General features: G+C 30.5%; 1 protein-coding gene across 1 annotated transcript; it reads right to left on the bottom strand.

Moving 5' to 3' along the window:
• Window positions 1–10,065: 10,065 nt before the first annotated feature.
• Window positions 10,066–16,540, bottom strand: LOC129884805 (probable WRKY transcription factor 12). The gene is made up of 4 exons (XM_055959086.1): window positions 16,050–16,540; window positions 15,745–15,818; window positions 14,582–14,743; window positions 10,066–10,396 (listed from the first exon to the last, which is right to left on the bottom strand). Exons 1-4 carry the CDS (start codon window positions 16,332–16,334, stop codon window positions 10,234–10,236), a joined length of 684 nt encoding a protein of 227 aa, XP_055815061.1. The 5' UTR covers window positions 16,335–16,540; the 3' UTR covers window positions 10,066–10,233.
• Window positions 16,541–19,554: the final 3,014 nt, after the last annotated feature.

Raw genomic sequence — 19,554 nt, 5'->3', positions numbered from 1 at the left:
CCATCATCTGAGTTTATGTTTTTAATTTATGAATCTGGAAGAAGATACATTGTATGCCTTGAGCGAAAAATATGTAATTGTGGAAGATTTCAACAAGACGAGATACCTTGTGCACATGCAATTGTTGTTTTAAAAAGCAAAATGTTATAGATATGCATCCATACTGCTCTGATTACTATAAACAAGATGCATTAGCCAAAACTTATGAGGTTCCAATAATTTCAATGCCTGATAAAGAAGATTGATCGATTCCAGAGTATGTTTCAGATGAATTAGTTTTGCCGCCTAGATTCAAAAGGATGCCAGGATGATCAAGGAAGAAAAGGAAAAAAACCCAGATGAGAAGCTAACATCAAACAAAAATTGTTGTGGACGTTGTGGGCAAGAAGGTCATAACCGACGAACTTGCACTTTTGTTCCTGGGGAGAAGTGACACAATGTTCTTATGATACATTAATACTACTGATACTTTGATCTTTCAATATAGATTTATGTTGAATTTGAATAAATGTCATTTTATCGTTTGGAATAACAATGAATCTTGTTTTTTGAATTTGAGAAATTCAATATAGATTTGTCATTCAGTTGCGTAACTAGTTCTTTTTTAACACTGGACTACTTTTTTAACATATGAATACTTTATGTATCAAAAAAATAATTGAATATTAATAACTGATACATGCATGGTTGATAATTATTTTCATCTTAATTTACTTGATGCTCAAGTAGTAAAAGTTATTAAATATCAAAATAAATAGATTAAATAAGATATTTAAGCTGACACATGTCATAGATATATCATTGTTGTGAATCTGATACAAGAGACTAAGTTATATAATTATTTAACAGATATATGAAAATGATAAATTCAAAATATGTATATGATACAAAGATAATGTGTCAGATATAAATCTGATATTAATTTATGCTTATTTGGTACAAAGCACTACATGTTTTTTTATTAAAATGTATCAGATACATTAAAGACTGATACATTAAAATATTGATACATGGACTTTCAACTTATATTTTGAGTTTGATACATTGATTACTGATACATGACCATTCGACTGATATTTAAGATTGATACATTGAAGACTGTTGTATAAGCTTTCAACTGTTACCTATAAATGATATATCAGAATGATGTATCTTCCACAAAAGATGATACATAAACATTGTTATGTATGATGAACAAAATTGATATTAATTTAGACTTATTAGATACAATGCACCATAGATTTAAAGTGTTTATGATCAAAATTTTTAGATTGATATATTGAAGACCTGTACATAAAATTGATACATAAGAGAAATGTAACTGATACAAAGACTTATGTAATGAACAACAAAAAGTTATATTCAACAACACTTGCTAAATAGGTGCACAACAAATTATTAACATAGTATTGTTTCAAAAAAATCTTACAAATAGTACATAACCAAAAAAATGTTTACGATTTGTGCCAAAACAAAAGTCTGCATTCTACTACCATCAATTTCAAAAATACTACTCGACGTCCACTGGTTCTCCTTGACCAGAAGATATGAAATTTCTCTTATATTTTTTTGGATCGTCATTTTCACTAATATAATTATATTTATTGGTCTTCCGACAACCATAATTCCACAATAGCGAGGCGTATCTTGAACGGAAGTATTCAGCATGTAGTCTAGTAGTTGGAATAGAAATTTCATTACTAAGATATTCAGCAAAAACAACTACGAATACACTACAATCCCTGCAAACAAAGAATTAACCAACTTAAAAAAATAAAAATGGCATTTTAATGAATTAAATATGTTTATTTCTTAATACTCACAAGCTATCATTTTTTTATTGAGCAATGCCTTCAACATATTCAACTTCAAAAGGGTGATGTGCTTCAAGCATGTTACCGGTTGATTTGTCCTTGTATGAATCAAGTGATGACCAATCAGTACATTCATTCTTCTAAAAAAATCACTATCCTAAAGGTATGTAGATAGCATTACTGCTATATTTTGAATTTCTAGGAAAGGATTTCTACTTCTTGTTCCATAGGATGAATCATAGACGCATATCAACCTCTCTTTCAATACAACTACTGTCAGAACCCAATGAAAATATCTATCGTAGTTTATCGGAATGTATACCTCATCTGTCAAATGCCATAAAAAATCAACGGGGATTGAAAAACCTCTTATTATATTCTTCACAGAACTCTCGTGATGAGCTACAACAGAGGCCAGTGCCATGTCTTCTTAGACAGAAATATCAGGTGGAATGTGATAGTATTGTGTGTATGCAGGTTCGATGTAAACTTTGAAGATACAGTTTATTGTTGTGTATCAATACTGATTGACCAACTGCATCTTGGTCTTTTTTTGAAGGTAGTAAAATATTACATCGATATGCTGCACATTTTCAGAAAATATTAGTTATACAAACTGATACATAGTTAGTAAGCAGAATAGAAACATCTGTATTAAATGTATCTAATCCATAGTATTTATGTATCAGAAAGTGTGTCTGAAATGTATTAGACAATGTCTTGTACTATATTAAGAAATAATTACCTCATCATTACACTATCTGTTTGGCTGTGAAATGAGGTAGAACCAGTTCTTATCTTGAAAAAATGCCATTACAAAGTTCATTTTTTCAAATTCGAATTAAGAGCACTTTGCTTTGTAGTGTTCCTCCTTTGGTTTTCTAAATGAAAACTTATATTAAAATGAGAGTGAATATATAATAAACAACTTGTATTATTATAAGTTGTAAATATCACACTTACTTGTTGGCATGAGATTTTAATAGTCACTTATCTATCCATTGAGTAGTTGTTGGCATGAGATTTTAATAGTCCCTTATCTATCCATTGAGAGTATTTGGTGATAAGCTCGTTTGGGGAACTATAGCATATGTCAAAATCTTCAAAGGGATGTATTTGATAACTATCAGTCAATATTTTTTTTGTTACCCTTTTCACTCGATCCAAAATTTGCTAGGTACAGTGATTGTAAGATCTTAGAAGGCATCTTACTTCGTAGAAGAGGTGTCTTCGCATTATCTGGCAACACAATGGGTTTGGATGGAAGAGTGGTAGGGAGCTGGCTATCACGTAGTAGACATTCAGCCTGAGCTACTTGTTCATGACTAATGTCAGTTAATGGCGTGATCGATAATGGAAATTCGTATATTAGAGTCTCTACCACCTCTCGAGTTTCGGATGATATCGAGGTTGAAGTTGTGGAATTCTATTTTTTGAAAATGATAAAAATATTATGACTTTAGTATAATAATCTGTACTAAATTTAATGAATCTGATACAAGTATGAAATATTACTGATACACCGGAGTTGATTTTGTCTTTATCAATCTGCTCAACATATTCTTCAACTTGATCAGTATTATCAACAACCTCTCTTGCATTTTTCATGGCATAATTTGATTCTTCTGATGCATCATCCTAAATTAAATGTATCATTTCAATACTAAACTTATTAATGTTGAATGTATCATAAGAATTGATCTGATATATTACCTTTAATATATCAAAAGCAATATATATGCATTTCAAAAGATTTTGCAGTTGCTGATTTCATGTGATGTGCTGATACATCCTCCAATTATTTTAAAATATTGAATGATTCCTCTGTCTACAAATATAATAACAATTACTTATGAAAATAACTATTGAAATAAAAATTGAAGGATCTAATACATGACCATGAAATGTATCAAGAGCTATGTAGCATCAGATTGATCATAAAATTAGTTATGATACATTACTTTTAATGTATCAGTAACAACCTGCTCTCCATGGGATTCTGCAGCATCTGATTCCATGTGATGTTTGGATACATTATTTATTTCTTGTATCTTCTTGGATGGTTCTTCTTCCAATAAATATAATAACAATTATTTATGAAAATGACTATTAAAATAAAAATTAATAATTTGATATATGATCATGAAATGTATCAAGATCTATAAATAATCACAGATGTATTAGATACAAGAGTTATGTAACATCAGATTAGTCATAAAATTAGTTCTGATACATTACATTTAATGTACCGGTAGCAACTTGATGTTCAAAAAATTCTGCAGCATCTGATACCATTTGATGTTCTGATACATCCTCCATTTCTTGTATCATCTTGGATGGTTCTGCTTCTTACAATTATAATAACAATTACTTATGAGAATTATAATTAAAATAAAATAATGATCTGATATATGAACATGAAATATATCAAGTAGTTTAAAATTTTATCAAAATAGAAAAGGCGGGATTATCAAGAACTATATGATGTATCTACCTGAGTATCTTCCTGGCCATGAGATTGGCATGTGCTATAGGGGAATCAAATTTATTTGAATCATTATGCTCCTCCAATACAATAGGTTTTTGTTGTTCTTCAACCACATGAAATGATTGAACAAAATCATATTTTTAAATTGGAGATGATGTACCAGTCATGTGGTGCACTATATTGTCAATGGCTTTCAAGAGATTGGTATAAATTGAATCGATTTTATTCTCTAGTCGCTTAAACTTTCGGTCAACCTTAATACAATAATATGAAAAATCAGAATGTATCAACTAATAACTTATGTATTTATTTAGAGACTTCTTTAAGGCTTTGAATTCCACTTGAATAATTTGGTCCGATTGACCGGAAGATTCACCTCCTACTGGAATGGGTTTTTACCATGGGCAATGTTTGCCACTGGTTTTGAAGTAGTGAAAACATGTTTTTTTGATAGTTTTGGTGGAAGGCTATTTTTATCTTTGTTAGCCATTTCTACTGGAATTGATTTTTTACCATGGGCAGTCTTCATTCTTTTGGGAGGAGGTGGAGAAGATGTATCAACAATAAGATCGGATCTTTTTAATAAATCTTCGGATGGTTTAGTTGAAAAGTCCTAAAAATCGGAGAGTTCTTGAGGTTCCGTTCGTTTGGTCTTGCACCTGATATAGTAGCTTCAGTAGAAGGATCACTACCAGGGATGTCAACTTATTCCAATTCATCTTATGTTGGGATAAGATTGGAGCATGTATACTGAAAAAAAATTGAAAAACATCAAAAACAAAAACAAAGATCAGTATGTATCATGATATCATTATAGAGACGTAATGTATACAAAGATCTAATATATCAGATTCAATATTATTAAATGTATGTATCATGAGTTCATGATAGATACCTAATGTATCAGATTCAAGAATAATGAATGTATCATATATGTTATGTATTGAATCAGTGAAAAATTGAAAACTAAATAATCTTAAATACAGTTAATTAGCATAAGATGACATATACATTTGATATAAATATGAATAGGATTTTATGAAATATACCTCACTGAAAATACTAGATATGAAGGTCTCATATTTGGGCTTGACCGCAACAACACGCCAATTAAGAATTCTGGGGATACGATTACCCACTCTTACAATAATTTTAGAAGGAACTTGAGATGCACATTCATAAATCTATGCATTGAGAGTGTATGGCATGCCGCCCAAACGATACATTTGTTTGGCAATAGTAAACTCCTACTTCGTGCCTTTCATCAATTTGAAAAATGTTATTTTACCTCATGAGAACTGCTCATATCTTTCCTCCTATACCATCCTAAAGTCATCAACAGAAATAGGTGAATCACCTAGTTGAGAAAAGGCAAAAGTGTGGATGAAGTAGAGAATGGTTATCTGAACAACGTCTTCATTGGTTGCCATCCTCCCATCAGAAAATGCTGAACGAAACGTCTTTTATTTATCCTATTTTTTGCACCAGGAAAATATCTAGACAACAATCTGCTTGGGGGTGTATCCAGGTATCGAAATTCATTAATATTATCGGTATATCACAAATCGATAATAATATCAAATTCCTTGATTGAGAAATGGAGTATGTTTTTCTGAACGTGATGAATGTGCAATTCATTTGTGTTTTTCTGCTCTACCTCGAGAAGTAAGAAATATTTGATGATTTGATCTACAAAATTACACTGTGGCATATCTAGGTAGTGACCAAAGATGATTTGCCTAAACAACTGGATACCTTCTTCACATATTGATGATTTGAAATCATCAATAAAATTAGCGATATATGTAGTGCCAAATCTCAGAAAGTGGGAAGGAATCTTTTTGACGAGGTACTTCAGTCCCTGCATTAGCAGAACAAATGAATAAATACAACTTGTACTTGATACATTGTATATCTGACTTTATGAAAACATAACATAACATGATATATTAAAATAGATGATACAAAGTGACTTTATGTATCAGGTGTATGACTAATCAATATTCATATAGAGCTTATTATATTGATATGAGACACTTTGTTTTGCCCTTATATATCAAAAACAATAGAAAAGACAGAAATTAATGCATCATTAACAATGCAAAATCAAAAACATCTTATGTATCATGATTAGTACATAATGTATCATGAAAATTATAAAAAACAGTAGACCTTATGTATCAGAAACATAATAACAAAACTCATATCAAAACCTGATGTATCAGCATACGAACTTTAAAAAAGATACATTAAAATGTATTAGAAAAATCAAAATTTAAAAATAAAAATAACAGAATATAGATTAGATGAACTCATACCTTTGGGAGATTAGGGCGTGTTGTAATACCATTAATCTTTTTCTCTGCTTCTATGGGTGCTTGTTGAACTGGAGATTTCGACTTCAATTTCGCACGTAATTTATTCATAACTGCGGGATCGATACGATGTTTGAATCTAATCTCGTGGTAACCTTCCCAAGATGAATCAGAACCTGGTGAAACAAAAATTTCTTGATTTTGATTCAACTGTGTGAGACCAACATTAAAAGATGGAGCGGAATCCATATGTATCGGTGAGCAAAAGAATAAAAACAATAAAAATTATAGTAGAAATAATTGAAAGATCGAAGGAGGTGAAATTGAAGTGGGATGATAGAGAATGAAGAAATTGAATTACCTTAATTAGAAGCTTGAAATTCAGTAAAACTTGGACTAAAAATTCAAAAAAAAAAATGCAGAAATTGTGGCTTGAAAATAGGAGTGAATTTAGGATAGTTGGAAAAACTAAAAAAGGATGTATCGGTGACTTGGAGAGTTAAAAAAAAGAGGATTTTTTGAGATTTTTACAAACGATAGAGAATAATAGTAAATATAGTAATATAAGGTGTGTAGATAGGTAATTTTTCCTAATTTTTTTTATAAAACTAATAAAAACCCATTAACCCAATAACATTTTTTTGGTTCGATTTGTTGATTGATTCGGTTCTTGCACACCCCTATTTGTAAGGACTAGATCCGAAGAGCAAAATGTAATTTTCAGTTTTTTCTATCTATGCCAGGCTGGCCCATGTCTTTCTTACTCTAGTCCAAAACTCAAAACAGATTAGCTAGCCCAACTGGTTTTAGTCTCGAGAAAACTACGAATATATACTGTTAGGTCAACTAGTTTTACCAACATGGCCTAAATATCACAACATTATCAGCATATATGTTGTGTATAGATATGTATATAATTGTATAGTATGTGTGTTTAATACATATTTTATGAATTAGATGGCCGAATGATTCAGATTTGTAATAATTCCTTCGGTCTAAACTCTCAAGTGTATAAGTCCTAGTGTTTTAATTCATCTGGATCTAAGCCAGACTGGCCTTTTTTTGCTTATTCACTCTTTCTTTTCTTCTTTTTTTTTTTTTTTTGTAATTTTTTCTTCTTTTGTTTACTAAGTTGTTCAGCTTAAGAGTTTGTCTATATTTAACTTTTAAGTTAGCGGATGAAGCGCATATATAGCCGATTTTAGGATTGCTATTTAATTAAGGCACAACCGAAATTTATAAACTTTTGTAAGGTTTAGTCATTTCAAAATCAACTTTAGACCTACGGAACTAAAGTTTGAAATAACCTGGGCTGAAGTTACAAACTTTAATTAAACGGGTTTGAATTTTGGCTTGCCAGACAAACTTTAGACACTTTGGAAGTAAACAAACTTCTTTTTATCGAAAGTTTTGATTTGATATTCCCAAATTCAAACATTTTTGTTTGAAGTTAGACTTTATTGCGCAAAATTCGTATATATAAAGTTTTGAGACTATTACACCTAACTTCAAATTTGTCTCCCCCCCTCCCACATAGCGGCACAGCGAGAAAATATGCTAGTTTGTAAATGTATTTGAGCTGCACTAACTCAAATTTATAGTCGCAAGCTTATGTTATGTGGCTCGTGGAAATAATCCTTGTCGTTGATGTTCATCAATTTGAACTACCATGAGGATAAAATACATATCAATTGTCTTTGTCTGAAGTTTGTCAATACTAATTAAACATTCAATAATTTAAAAAATAACTGCAGTTTAAATAGCAAATTGGAAACTGACCAACGGGTACGATTCTTGCTAAATTAGCCATTTTTGGGCCTCAATTAACTTGGACTAGGTACGGGTACCTCAATTAACAGTCACATGTTTAAATACGGTTAGAAGACGAATTGTAACAAGTCATGTGTATCCAACAGGGAGGTAAGATATACATAAACTTTACTCTATCGGATTTTCAAGATTTGACTATGAGATATCGGATTAAAGTGGAGAAACAATCCCAACCATTTCATGCACCCATTAGGAGTCCTTTGGTTGATAGAATAAGAAATAATTATCGATCCATGTGAAATTACTTTATCCCAAATTTAATATAAATTTTAAATATATGATTAACGATTCCTAGATTAATATTTTTATCTCACACTCTAGGTGGAATAACATTTCGAAATTACTAATCTGGAGATAAGAATGACAAACTGTCACATTTTCCTTTATGATCTTGAAAGCTTTTGTGCCATAGTCTTTTTAAAAAGTCAAGGTTAAAATTTAGGATAAAAATTTGTCCAAATTTATCTAGTTTAAACCAAACACAACATTGTACTATCATATATTTCATTTTAGTCCCATAACCAAATCTACTAATAAAAGTATATTTGCTAAATAATCTTGACATTACATAATTCCTGTATTACAATCTCCAAATTATAATCACGATATGACTTGTTGAGAAACCAAACAATCCCTTAGTGTGGTTTAACTACTTACCAACTATTACATAGTGTTTCTTCTTTGTCAAGTTTTCAAGTGTTTCTATTTTCAGATCAAAATAAATGACGTGTTTAAAATTTTTTTTAAAAAATAAAATAAATGGCGTGTTTATTTAGGAATGGTGACACTCCAAAAACAAGTTATGGAATGAAGATAATGTCTTTTTCAAGTAACAATCAACAAATAGATATATTTGTTTTTCTCTCTACTATGGTCAATACAGGAAATCGATTGATTTCTGATATTTCAACTTAACCAAAATTATTTATATTTTCCTACAAGTTACTTTGAAACCAAATTTCCCTCATATTCATAGAAATTGTACTTTAACATAATCATTTTTGAACTTGACATTAGAATATTACTATACTATATATGTTTTCGTGATGTCTAAGGAATGATTCTCCATCTTCATTTCTGGTTATAAATTCAACAACAAGAAAGGAGCACTAGCTAATACATATCCTAATATCTATTTTTTCTCAACAGGATCTCATATTCTTGGTACTTTTTTTTCCATACCCCCTCCCCTCCATCACGAGGATCACTAATATTTCCACTTACCATTCAATATGACTCGAACCTTCAATCTACCCGTTGATGGTTGAGGTGCCTCAACCACCGAAACAAACCTCACCTTATCCTTGCTACTGTTTTTGTTTCTATTTTTCCATATATTATTTTAACTTACCCTAAAGATATTTAACAATGACCCTAAGTATGATGACACTAAGAATATATTCAAAACTAGGCTCACTTCAACGGACTAGAAGAAGCAAATAATAATGGATAGAGACGTGATCAATTTGATTAAAAGGTTTTAACTTTAATATAAAAAAAATAAAATCAGACTATCGAAAAATGTCAACATAAATAAATGATGGTCTTGACTACATAATTATATCGAGCTAGCTAGCCATACAAAACAATTAGGGAAAAAAATCTAACATAACCAATATTAAAATTCACCATAGCAACATGAAGCTAGGCACAATATATATATATGATTCGTTGTGACATTGTTGTTGTTGTAGTAGTTCCTTATAATAAAGCTATAATAATAATACTAATATATGGTTTGAAAGGGGTAGGTAGTATATACAGAATAACAATAATAATAATAATTCTAGAAAGAGGTGAAACAATCATGATCAGAAGAGTTAGAATCATCACAAGGAGAATGGTTATGTCTACCTTCATACGTAGTTATTACCATACGGCAATCTTCTGATAGTCTTTCAACTCTTTTCTTCACTCTACAATTACTATGTGTACATCGATAGTAACTCCTACAACAACAATAACCAAATGAGGATATAAGTTATTTTAATTTTTTAATACTTGATATATATTAATAATATTATTTTAATAGTGTTTATATTTAATCTGGACAAATAGTAGTAGGAAAGTGCTGGGTAATAGAGTAGAAAGAAGACTATCAACGTGGAATGTTACCTATGAAATTTGTTTTCTATACTTGCATCACCAGGAAAGTCATTTTTCAAAAAAAAAAAAAGTTCCAAATTTTTAAAAAAATATTTTCCCAAACACATCCAAATCAATTTTAAGCAGCAGTTGTTACATCATACATGTAGTTGAGTTTTGTACAGATAGAAGATCTACAGACATATATATGGTGGACAAAAAGAGCTACAAATACAGCCAATACTGATTTAGATTAATTACTTCCTTCCATACAGTAGTTTAATTTCAAAGTATATTAACAAGATTAGCTTAATAAAATACACATATAATAAAAGTTAGCTCGACGCCAAGTACGGAAACGTTCTTTTTTTCTTAAGAATTATGTTCAATCAATATTTGCTAAGTAAAATGAAACAGATGGAGTACTATCTCCGCATATTAATCTATTGAAGTGTGTGATCATGTCATTTAAAAACTTATGTTACTAAAAAAAATGCATTTTTTATTATTTAATCATACTATTTAATTAAATCCAAGAAGAATTGAGAACTATATATAAAGTATTGTTGGACAGATTTGAAAAAGAAAACAAGAGAAAAGTACTTCAGTTTACTTTAGACGAACAAACTATCTTTTTTAGTTCATACATATATAAATCGAAGTTTGAGGTTGATAACTCAACCTTATACTTGACTTTTATATTCTTGTGTTACTTAAGTATCTTCATTTGTAATATCATCAGAAAGAGTATTATAAACTCTATAATAATCATAAAATATTTAGTTTTCTCCATCTCTTATTTTCTTCGTGCTTGTAAAGTAATAGAGGTTTGTTACCTCATTAGAATTAGTAAGGTAAGACCTAGCTTCCCTTATTTGTATCTTTTCTCTTTGAAGTTTCTGTTTTTATTTATTAATAAAAAACTAATCGTAAACACCCTGCTTATCGAATTCAAAATTTAATTAATATTTTCTCTATTTTAATTCATCATAATTATCCTAACTAAGAGGTGAGATGCAACATATTCTTGGATAAATAGCTGTTTTTTTTTCTTTCTAAAATATAAGCAGAAGGTTCAACCATTCAAGTTTCAGTCTATCTTTTCAAGGAGCAAAGCAATCAGACAATATTCACACAAAGATTAGTGTAACATCTCTTGAAAAACTACCATAGTAAGAATTACTCAGATACTCTTTAGTTATTATGTATACTAAAAATAGTTATTCCCAAATATTTTTTATTTTGTTCACTATACTAAAAATAGATGTTCATTTTATTTGTCCAGTTTGGAAAATCAAGAACAAACTTATCACTTAGTTTCTAAGTTACCCTAACTATTAACTATTGTTATTTTTCAATGCATTTCGAGAAATATTGAATTTATTGTATTCAAAGAATGATATGATAATAGTGCTATTAAATTTATTGCTCCTTAAAGGGTGTGTCAAATCAATAATGGGCAAGTAAAAATGAATGGAATAAATACTTTTCAATTTTAAAAATCAAGAGAGAATCAATTATTTTTCATCTTTGCCCTTAACATTGATTATTTTAAAATTAAGTGACATGTAAATAGATAATAATTAAAAAATAATTAATAAAAATAAATTAATCAAATTACACTACTAATTATTTTTTTCCTTTTAATAATAGTATCAAATTTTATCCTAACAACTAAATAAAAACAAAGAAAGTATAATTAAATAAATACAGGTGTGTTATTTAGAGATATGCCATTGTCATCAATTATATATCAAAGAAAGAAAGAAAAAAAAGATATATAGATGGCCCATTACCAAATCTATCTCTAACATTACTCAAGCTATACTAATATATAGGAAATATATTATTTTGAATTTAAGGTAATTATTAGTACTAGGAAAAAAAGAGAAAATACTGGAAACAAATAAAGCCAAAGTAGAAAAATACAAACCAAAAGGGAATTGGAGCAGAAAAAAGAAAATACTCATCAATGGTTAGAGGAGAATTCAAGATATATTGATGGTCCACACCCTACTGTCAACAGGGTCTCTATCCCCACTTCTAGATATGGAGTAGAAGTAATAATACCAATTTATACAATTTCTTTGTACTTCCCAAAACTATTTGAAAGCACACCATTTTTCCCATTTTTTTCATTTTAATTTAAACCCCATGAGGAAAAACATGGTATGAAATCGCAGGCCCAATATAATGTCCTGCGAATTGGAGCTAGAATTTTAATTTTTTCAAATTATGAATATTAGAACAATATTTCAAAGATAAAGAGAAAATTGTTCAGGTAGTAATTAATTTTTACCTTTAATCTTAATATCAAAGAGCAAAAGGTGAAAGCTCCTAACGAGGGACTAAAAATAAGAACAATGAATATTTCAAGTACTACTCCTTCTATCTCAAATTATCTGTCGCACTTGTTAAAAATAGTTATTTTAAGTAATTTTTTATTTTAGAAATTTAAGACAAAATTAATTATTTTTTTCTCATTTCACCCTTATAGTTTTTATTCTTGAAGACTACAAACATATCAATTATGAGGTGATGTTATGATTATTCAAAGGGTAAAATAGTTTTAAATCCTTCTATTAATACTTCCCCCGTCCATTTTTTACTTCTCCAATATTTCAAAAATAGATTTTCACTTTTATTTGTCACTTTTAATATATCAAAAAAAGATAATATATATTTTTTCATGTCTGACCCTTATCATTAATTATTTATTCTCCCAAATGATTTTCTAATACCTAACATTAAACATCAATTACAAGGGGCAGTGCGATAAAATAGTCATATCAATTATTATTTTCTTAATGGATGTGCCAAATTCAAATATAACAAGTAAAAATGAGTGGAGGTAATATTTGTTAAAAGATGTGTAAAGAGAATCCCAATAAATAAAATAAATTTAATTAAACTCTAAATTTAATATATATTCATATTTATTGAGGTCTTAAAAGAAAGCTATTAAATTCAGTTGATAAGAACTTTTACCTCTGCCCCCTCCTGATCCCAAAGTTTGTGAAATTGCGGAGTAAAAAGATATTTTCACAAATAATTAAGCGGATGAGAAGGAATTAAAGCCACATAATTTTCTCTTAATTAATTTGTAGATGTTCTGTCTATTTCGAAGTATCAACTTATAAAATCATAATTCGTTTAATTTGTTTATATTTGGATGGGATAATAATTTGTTTTATTTACTTATTGGTTTATTTTGACGAGTTTAATTCAGCTCATTATAAAATTAAGTTAGTACGCAACTTAGATTGATCCATAAAATTTTTTATCAATTATTTTTAAAAAAGACATTCTTTTTGTTTGATATGTTTTTTATAGTCATAATATAAGGGGGAAAATTTATTAGGTAGTAAAAAAGAAGCTAATTTTGAATTTAAAATTTAGTAAAAAATGTGCGGATTCGATTATGATCATGTTTTAGCATATTTTAGTCTAATATGCTTTGACCTAAATAATATTTAAGCGAATCAATAACTCACCTAATCATTAACTCAATTCATTTGGCATTCTCAAATCTAACTTGATCCACTCATTTGACACTCTATTAAGAAAAATGAATTAGTAGTCCTAAACTTGTTTCGGATAAATGTACTAATTTGAAAATCATATATTCTGCTAACAGTAAAAAAATAATTTGTAACATATTAAGTGTTTATAATATTTCTATTTTTAACCAACCAAACAAAATTCTTACTCCCTTTATCCCATTTTATATGACATAATTTAAATATCAAAGTCAAACTTTTCCTATGCATCTCAAACGTACAATATTCAAAGTTTTTTCAAAATAATTTACATATTTCAAAACTACATAAAAATTACCAAGTCACGAGAATTAAAAATTGAAAATAATTAAAGGATATATGAATAAATTGAGGTTAAAATGTTTTTATTTGACTCTCGAAATTTAAACTATGTCATATAAATTGGGACAAGAAAAATAATTCCTAAAAAAATTTAATTAACTAACTCCTTTTAGGGGAAAAAGAAAAACAGAAGAAAGTAGTAGTAATTGATTCTCATTAATTAGGTACCTGGGATGAAGGCTATTCTTGACAACTTTCTGACCATATTTTCTCCATTTATATCCATCATCAAGAACATCAATGTCACTCCTTGTTTGGAAACAAAATCTTGGTTCTCTTAGCTTTCTCCTTATCTTCACCTTTCCTTTGTCTGAAGATGAACTCTTCCACCTACATGTTTTGGAAATGAAATAATGTTGCTACTAAATAATCACTTGATGAGCTCGTGACAACAATATAAATTTATATATATACTTGTGCTAGCAAAGAAATTAAACAAGTCCTATCATATGTGAGTTGAATTCTATGATGTGGGTACAAATATATATATATATATATATATATATATAGTTGAGCATTATAAATATATAGTGGATCTAGCTAGCACTTGTCCTTCTGAAAATGCACTACACTCTAGCTCCACACCACATATATAATATATAGTACAAACCACAGTATTTATATACACATTTTGAAATAGTGTCATTATTAAAGAGCAAGACACATTTCAAGAAAACATGATTCAAGAATCTATCTGCATGAATGCCTTACTAGATCTTTTCAGGTTTTAATGTAAATCATGAAGAAGCTTCTAGAGGTAGTTCTAATAAATAGTGGAGTTGAAAATAAAGCAAAGACTTTTCTTTCTTCAAGTCGAAACTTGTAAGTCTCATTAATTCTGATACGCATGGTGAAAAGCTCACAAGTCCGACTAACTCCAATTCACCTTGTATAATTAAAGCCCACTATAAAAGTGCTTTATATAATGCAGAAAAATTCATTCCAAGACTATGAACTCTAATTAAGAGCGAAGAAATCTTTATCATTCCACTACACGTGTTACTCTCCAATTTCTTAGATTCTGATGGGACGAATTAAGCATAAAATATAGAGGTTGATAACCTTATCCAAAAAGAAAAGAAGAAGAAGGAGCAGCAGCAAGCATAAATATTTGTGAACAGAGAAAATAGATCATGATACAAATCTCCAAAACTCCTCCATCCTTCTTTTCTTTTAGTTTCCCCTTTTGTGAAAACCAAGATAAGTCAAATGTTAGAAGAAATTAATTAAGATATTTCACTTGTATATGATACTAAAATTAAATTATGCGCCGCACGAGAATCGATACAACATTTTGAAAATAAATTAAATCTTATAGAGTTATACAATACCATGAATTGTTACCCTCACTGGCATTACCGCTGCAATTTTCGTCAATAATACCCTTGGGATCTACTGTTTCCACCTATTGTAAAATTAAACAAAATGAAGAAATTATTACAAAGAATAATTTGAGAAACCCTAAAAGAGATCCCAATATTTTATTTTGTGTTAGTCTATATATCACAAAGACATAACAAGCTTGTTGTCTTTTTCTTTTGTTTGTTTAATACCATCAGTAGTATCTGGACCAATTTGCGTCATCACAAATATGTGAGGAAATGAGAAGATAAACTTGTCAATCGTCCGAATTTACCTGGTCGTTGTTGTTCCAAGATGGTCTATTGACAAGTAATTCATTGTGGCTAAACCCTAGACCACCGGTAACGTTATTTGTGTTGATGGCGGCGGATGGCGTAACACTTACGTTGGCGGCTGCGGCAGCTTGAAGAGACTGAGAAGATTGTGATGAAGGAGCTAAAAAGCTCAAGTTATGATCTGCAAAGTGTACAAATCCCAATTCATGGATACTATTTGCTGCGGTTGATGATGAGAAAGATAAGTAGTTGTTTAACTGATTTCTTTCTTCACCCCTTTCCATTAATTCTTCTCACTTTAATTTTTTTTCTAATATTCCAAAGTACTTTATTGATAGTTCTTTTGAAAAATTTCTTTTCTCTTTGTGTTGCTGCGCTAGGTAGCTACTTGTTCTTGTTGTTGTGATGGTGAATTAATTATTGAGGCCAGGGATGTATTTTGTCAATTGCATGTATTCGTACACCGTGTGGGGTTTCAAGTAGAATGATGTTTTTTCTTTCACCAACACATATATATATATATTGAAGTATATAAATATATCTGGTCAACTGGTAAAATCTACAAGGAATGTAGACCAAATAATAACAATTATATATATATATTTATTGTACCGGACAATTCTCCCCCAAAAGAGTTATTTTTTTGTCGTTAAAGTTAGGTTTAGTGTCTATTTCTTTTAATGTTGGTGCCATGTGATCAGGAGGTCACGGGTTCAAGCCTTGGAAACAGCCTCTGACAGAAATGCAAGGTAAGGCTGCGTACAATAGACCCTTGTGGTCGGGCCCTTCCTTGGACCCTGCGCATAGCGGGAGCTTTAGTGCACCGGACTGCCATTTTTTTGTATCAGTAGAAATAAATCTATTTTTTTTGAATTATGAGTTCTTACGATAATCTCAAGTTAATATATATATATATATATATATATATATATATATATATATATATATATATATATATATATATATATATATATATTTCTTCAGTTTTAATATATGTGATATTTTTTAACTTGACATGAAATTTAAGATTATTTTTTTTTAAACTTATGGTCTAAAATAAGATAGAGATGTGTGTCTGATATGTAGGAAAATATTTTCCACGAAAATTAATTTTTTAGAAAACAAATTAGTTTCTTACTTATTTTCTACTGTTTTATAAGTAAGCAAAAAAAGTATATATCTCAAGAGCATTTATATGTATAATATAATGTGAGATGGGGTGGGGAAGGAGGTTGGGGGTGGCGGGTGAAATGGTCAAGGGTTAGGGAGTTTGGGACTTGGGGGTGATTGGGTGGATGAAGAGGATACAATAAACATGGCATATCACTTATAGAACTTATTTTCCCTACTCCATGAAGGAAGTCATTTTCCTCATTTTTTTAAGGAATTTATTTTCCTAAAGAAAATGTTTTTCAAAAATTTTGTTCAATCAAACATGTGGAAATAAGAAAATATCTCCTCCATATAAAATACACCATAAATTATCTCATTAAGAGTAAAATGAATATTTTAAAATTAATTATTACTAAGTATAAATACAAAAATATATAATTCTTTTTGAGATCAACTAAAAAAGAAACTATGTCATAGCAATTGAAAGAATAAGATAATAATACAATAATTGAGTTCACAAATAAAATTTCTATAAATATTTAATTAATAAATTATTTCAATACATATATAAAATTTAAGAGAAAATTATTAGATTCACGTAAATCCAATTATAAGTTAGCCCAATCCCAACACTATCGTGTTTGTGTTATGTGTGCTCCCATGTCCAACTCTGGGCATGCTAAGGAATGTCAAGTCCCGCCTTAATAGGAATTTTCTTGTATAATCTAATCCTCCCCTATGAGCTAATTAATTGTTTGGGGAGCTTATGTTCAACCTTAGTTCATATATTTCTTTTATAATAGAATAAGATATAGTAATTAATATAATCAACAATATTAAAATTTTAAATATGATCAATATATATTTAAATATGTTGTAATATATTAAGTGGCGGATTCAGGATTTTTTCACTCAAGGGTTCGAAAAATAAAAATATAAATATGTGAACTAAAGTGCAAATAAAAACATCAAAGGGAAAAAGGTTTAAGTTATTCTATCGGGTTTTTTAATGTAGTAATTATACACCAGCAAAGAATTCAATTTTAAAAAAATTAGACAGTCTGTGCGCCCGGCAAAAATCGAGCCTGCAAATTGGGACTAGTATTCGCGGCCCAAATTTGACAGTCTAGTATCACTAAGCTATCTCTCCTGATTAGAATGATTCAAAATTATTATATGTACGAAAATATAGAAAATCTACCCTATCTATACTATGTAATTTTTTGTCGAGGAGTTCACCCGAAGCCCCTGTCACCCACGTAGGTCCGTTGTGTATATATAATTTGGGGAAATACCCAAATTGCCCTTTCTTCGAAATCTGGAAAATAGGCCAAAAATACTCTTGGCGCGATAGTGGCGCGTCGCGCCACTGCGGCACAAGTCGAATTTAGGCTTAAAAACCCTGCAGCCCAATAGTGGCGCGTCGCGCCAGGGACCAAACTACTGAGACTGTTTTGTGGCGAGATAGTGGCGCGTCGCGCCCTTACAATGCCAAGCCCAAGTTTTCTGGGTTCTGGAAAATAGGCTTGAAAACCCTGCACATCTCGCAGTGGCGCGCTGCGCTAGGGACTTAACTACTGAGGCTTGTTCCTGGCGCGATGGTGGCGCGTCGCGCCACTGCGGCGCCAAGCCCAGGTTTCCAGCAGTTGTCCCCAGGCCTGAAACATAAAATACCAACGAGGGATCGCCTAAGCACTTCTTCAACATCAAAACATAAAATACCGGATGAATAGAGGCTAGCTCCGAGGGTAACTCCAACTCATAGGCGACACTCCCAATCCGCCTCGCAATCTGGTAAGGACCAATATATCGAGGACTAAGCTTCCCCTTCCTTCCAAACCTTATGACGCCCTTCATGGGTGATACTTTCAAGTATACCCAATTACCCACCTCAAACTCTAAGTCTCTCCTCCTCACATCGGTGTAAGATTTTTGGCGGCTTTGGGCTGTCTTTAGCCTATCTTGAATAAATCTCACCTTCTCCATGGCTTGGTTAACAAAATCAGGCCCAATCAACTCAACTTCACCAACTTCAAACTACCCAATGGGTGATCTACACCTCCTCCCATACAAAGCTTCATAAGGAGACATTTGAATGCTTGCATGATAGCTATTATTATATGCAAACTCTATGAGAGGTAAGTGATCGTCCCAAATTCCTTTGTAGTTAAGCACACAAGCTCTCAACATATCCTCCAATGTCTGAATGGTGCGCTCCGCTTGGCCATCCGTCTGGGGATGAAAGGTCGTACTAAGGTTCACCTTTGAACCCAGTCCCTTCTGAAAGGATCTCCAGAATTGGGAAGTGAATTGAGCTATTTTGTCTGAGATGATAGACAAGGGGACCCCATGCAATCTGACGATCTCCTGAATGTATAGCTTTGCATAATC

This window comes from Solanum dulcamara, chromosome 4, assembly GCF_947179165.1.
Source record: "Solanum dulcamara chromosome 4, daSolDulc1.2, whole genome shotgun sequence".
Taxonomy (NCBI): Eukaryota; Viridiplantae; Streptophyta; class Magnoliopsida; order Solanales; family Solanaceae; genus Solanum; species Solanum dulcamara.
The sequence above is the reverse complement of the archived record's forward strand: the minus strand, read 5'-3'. Positions and strand labels throughout refer to the sequence as shown.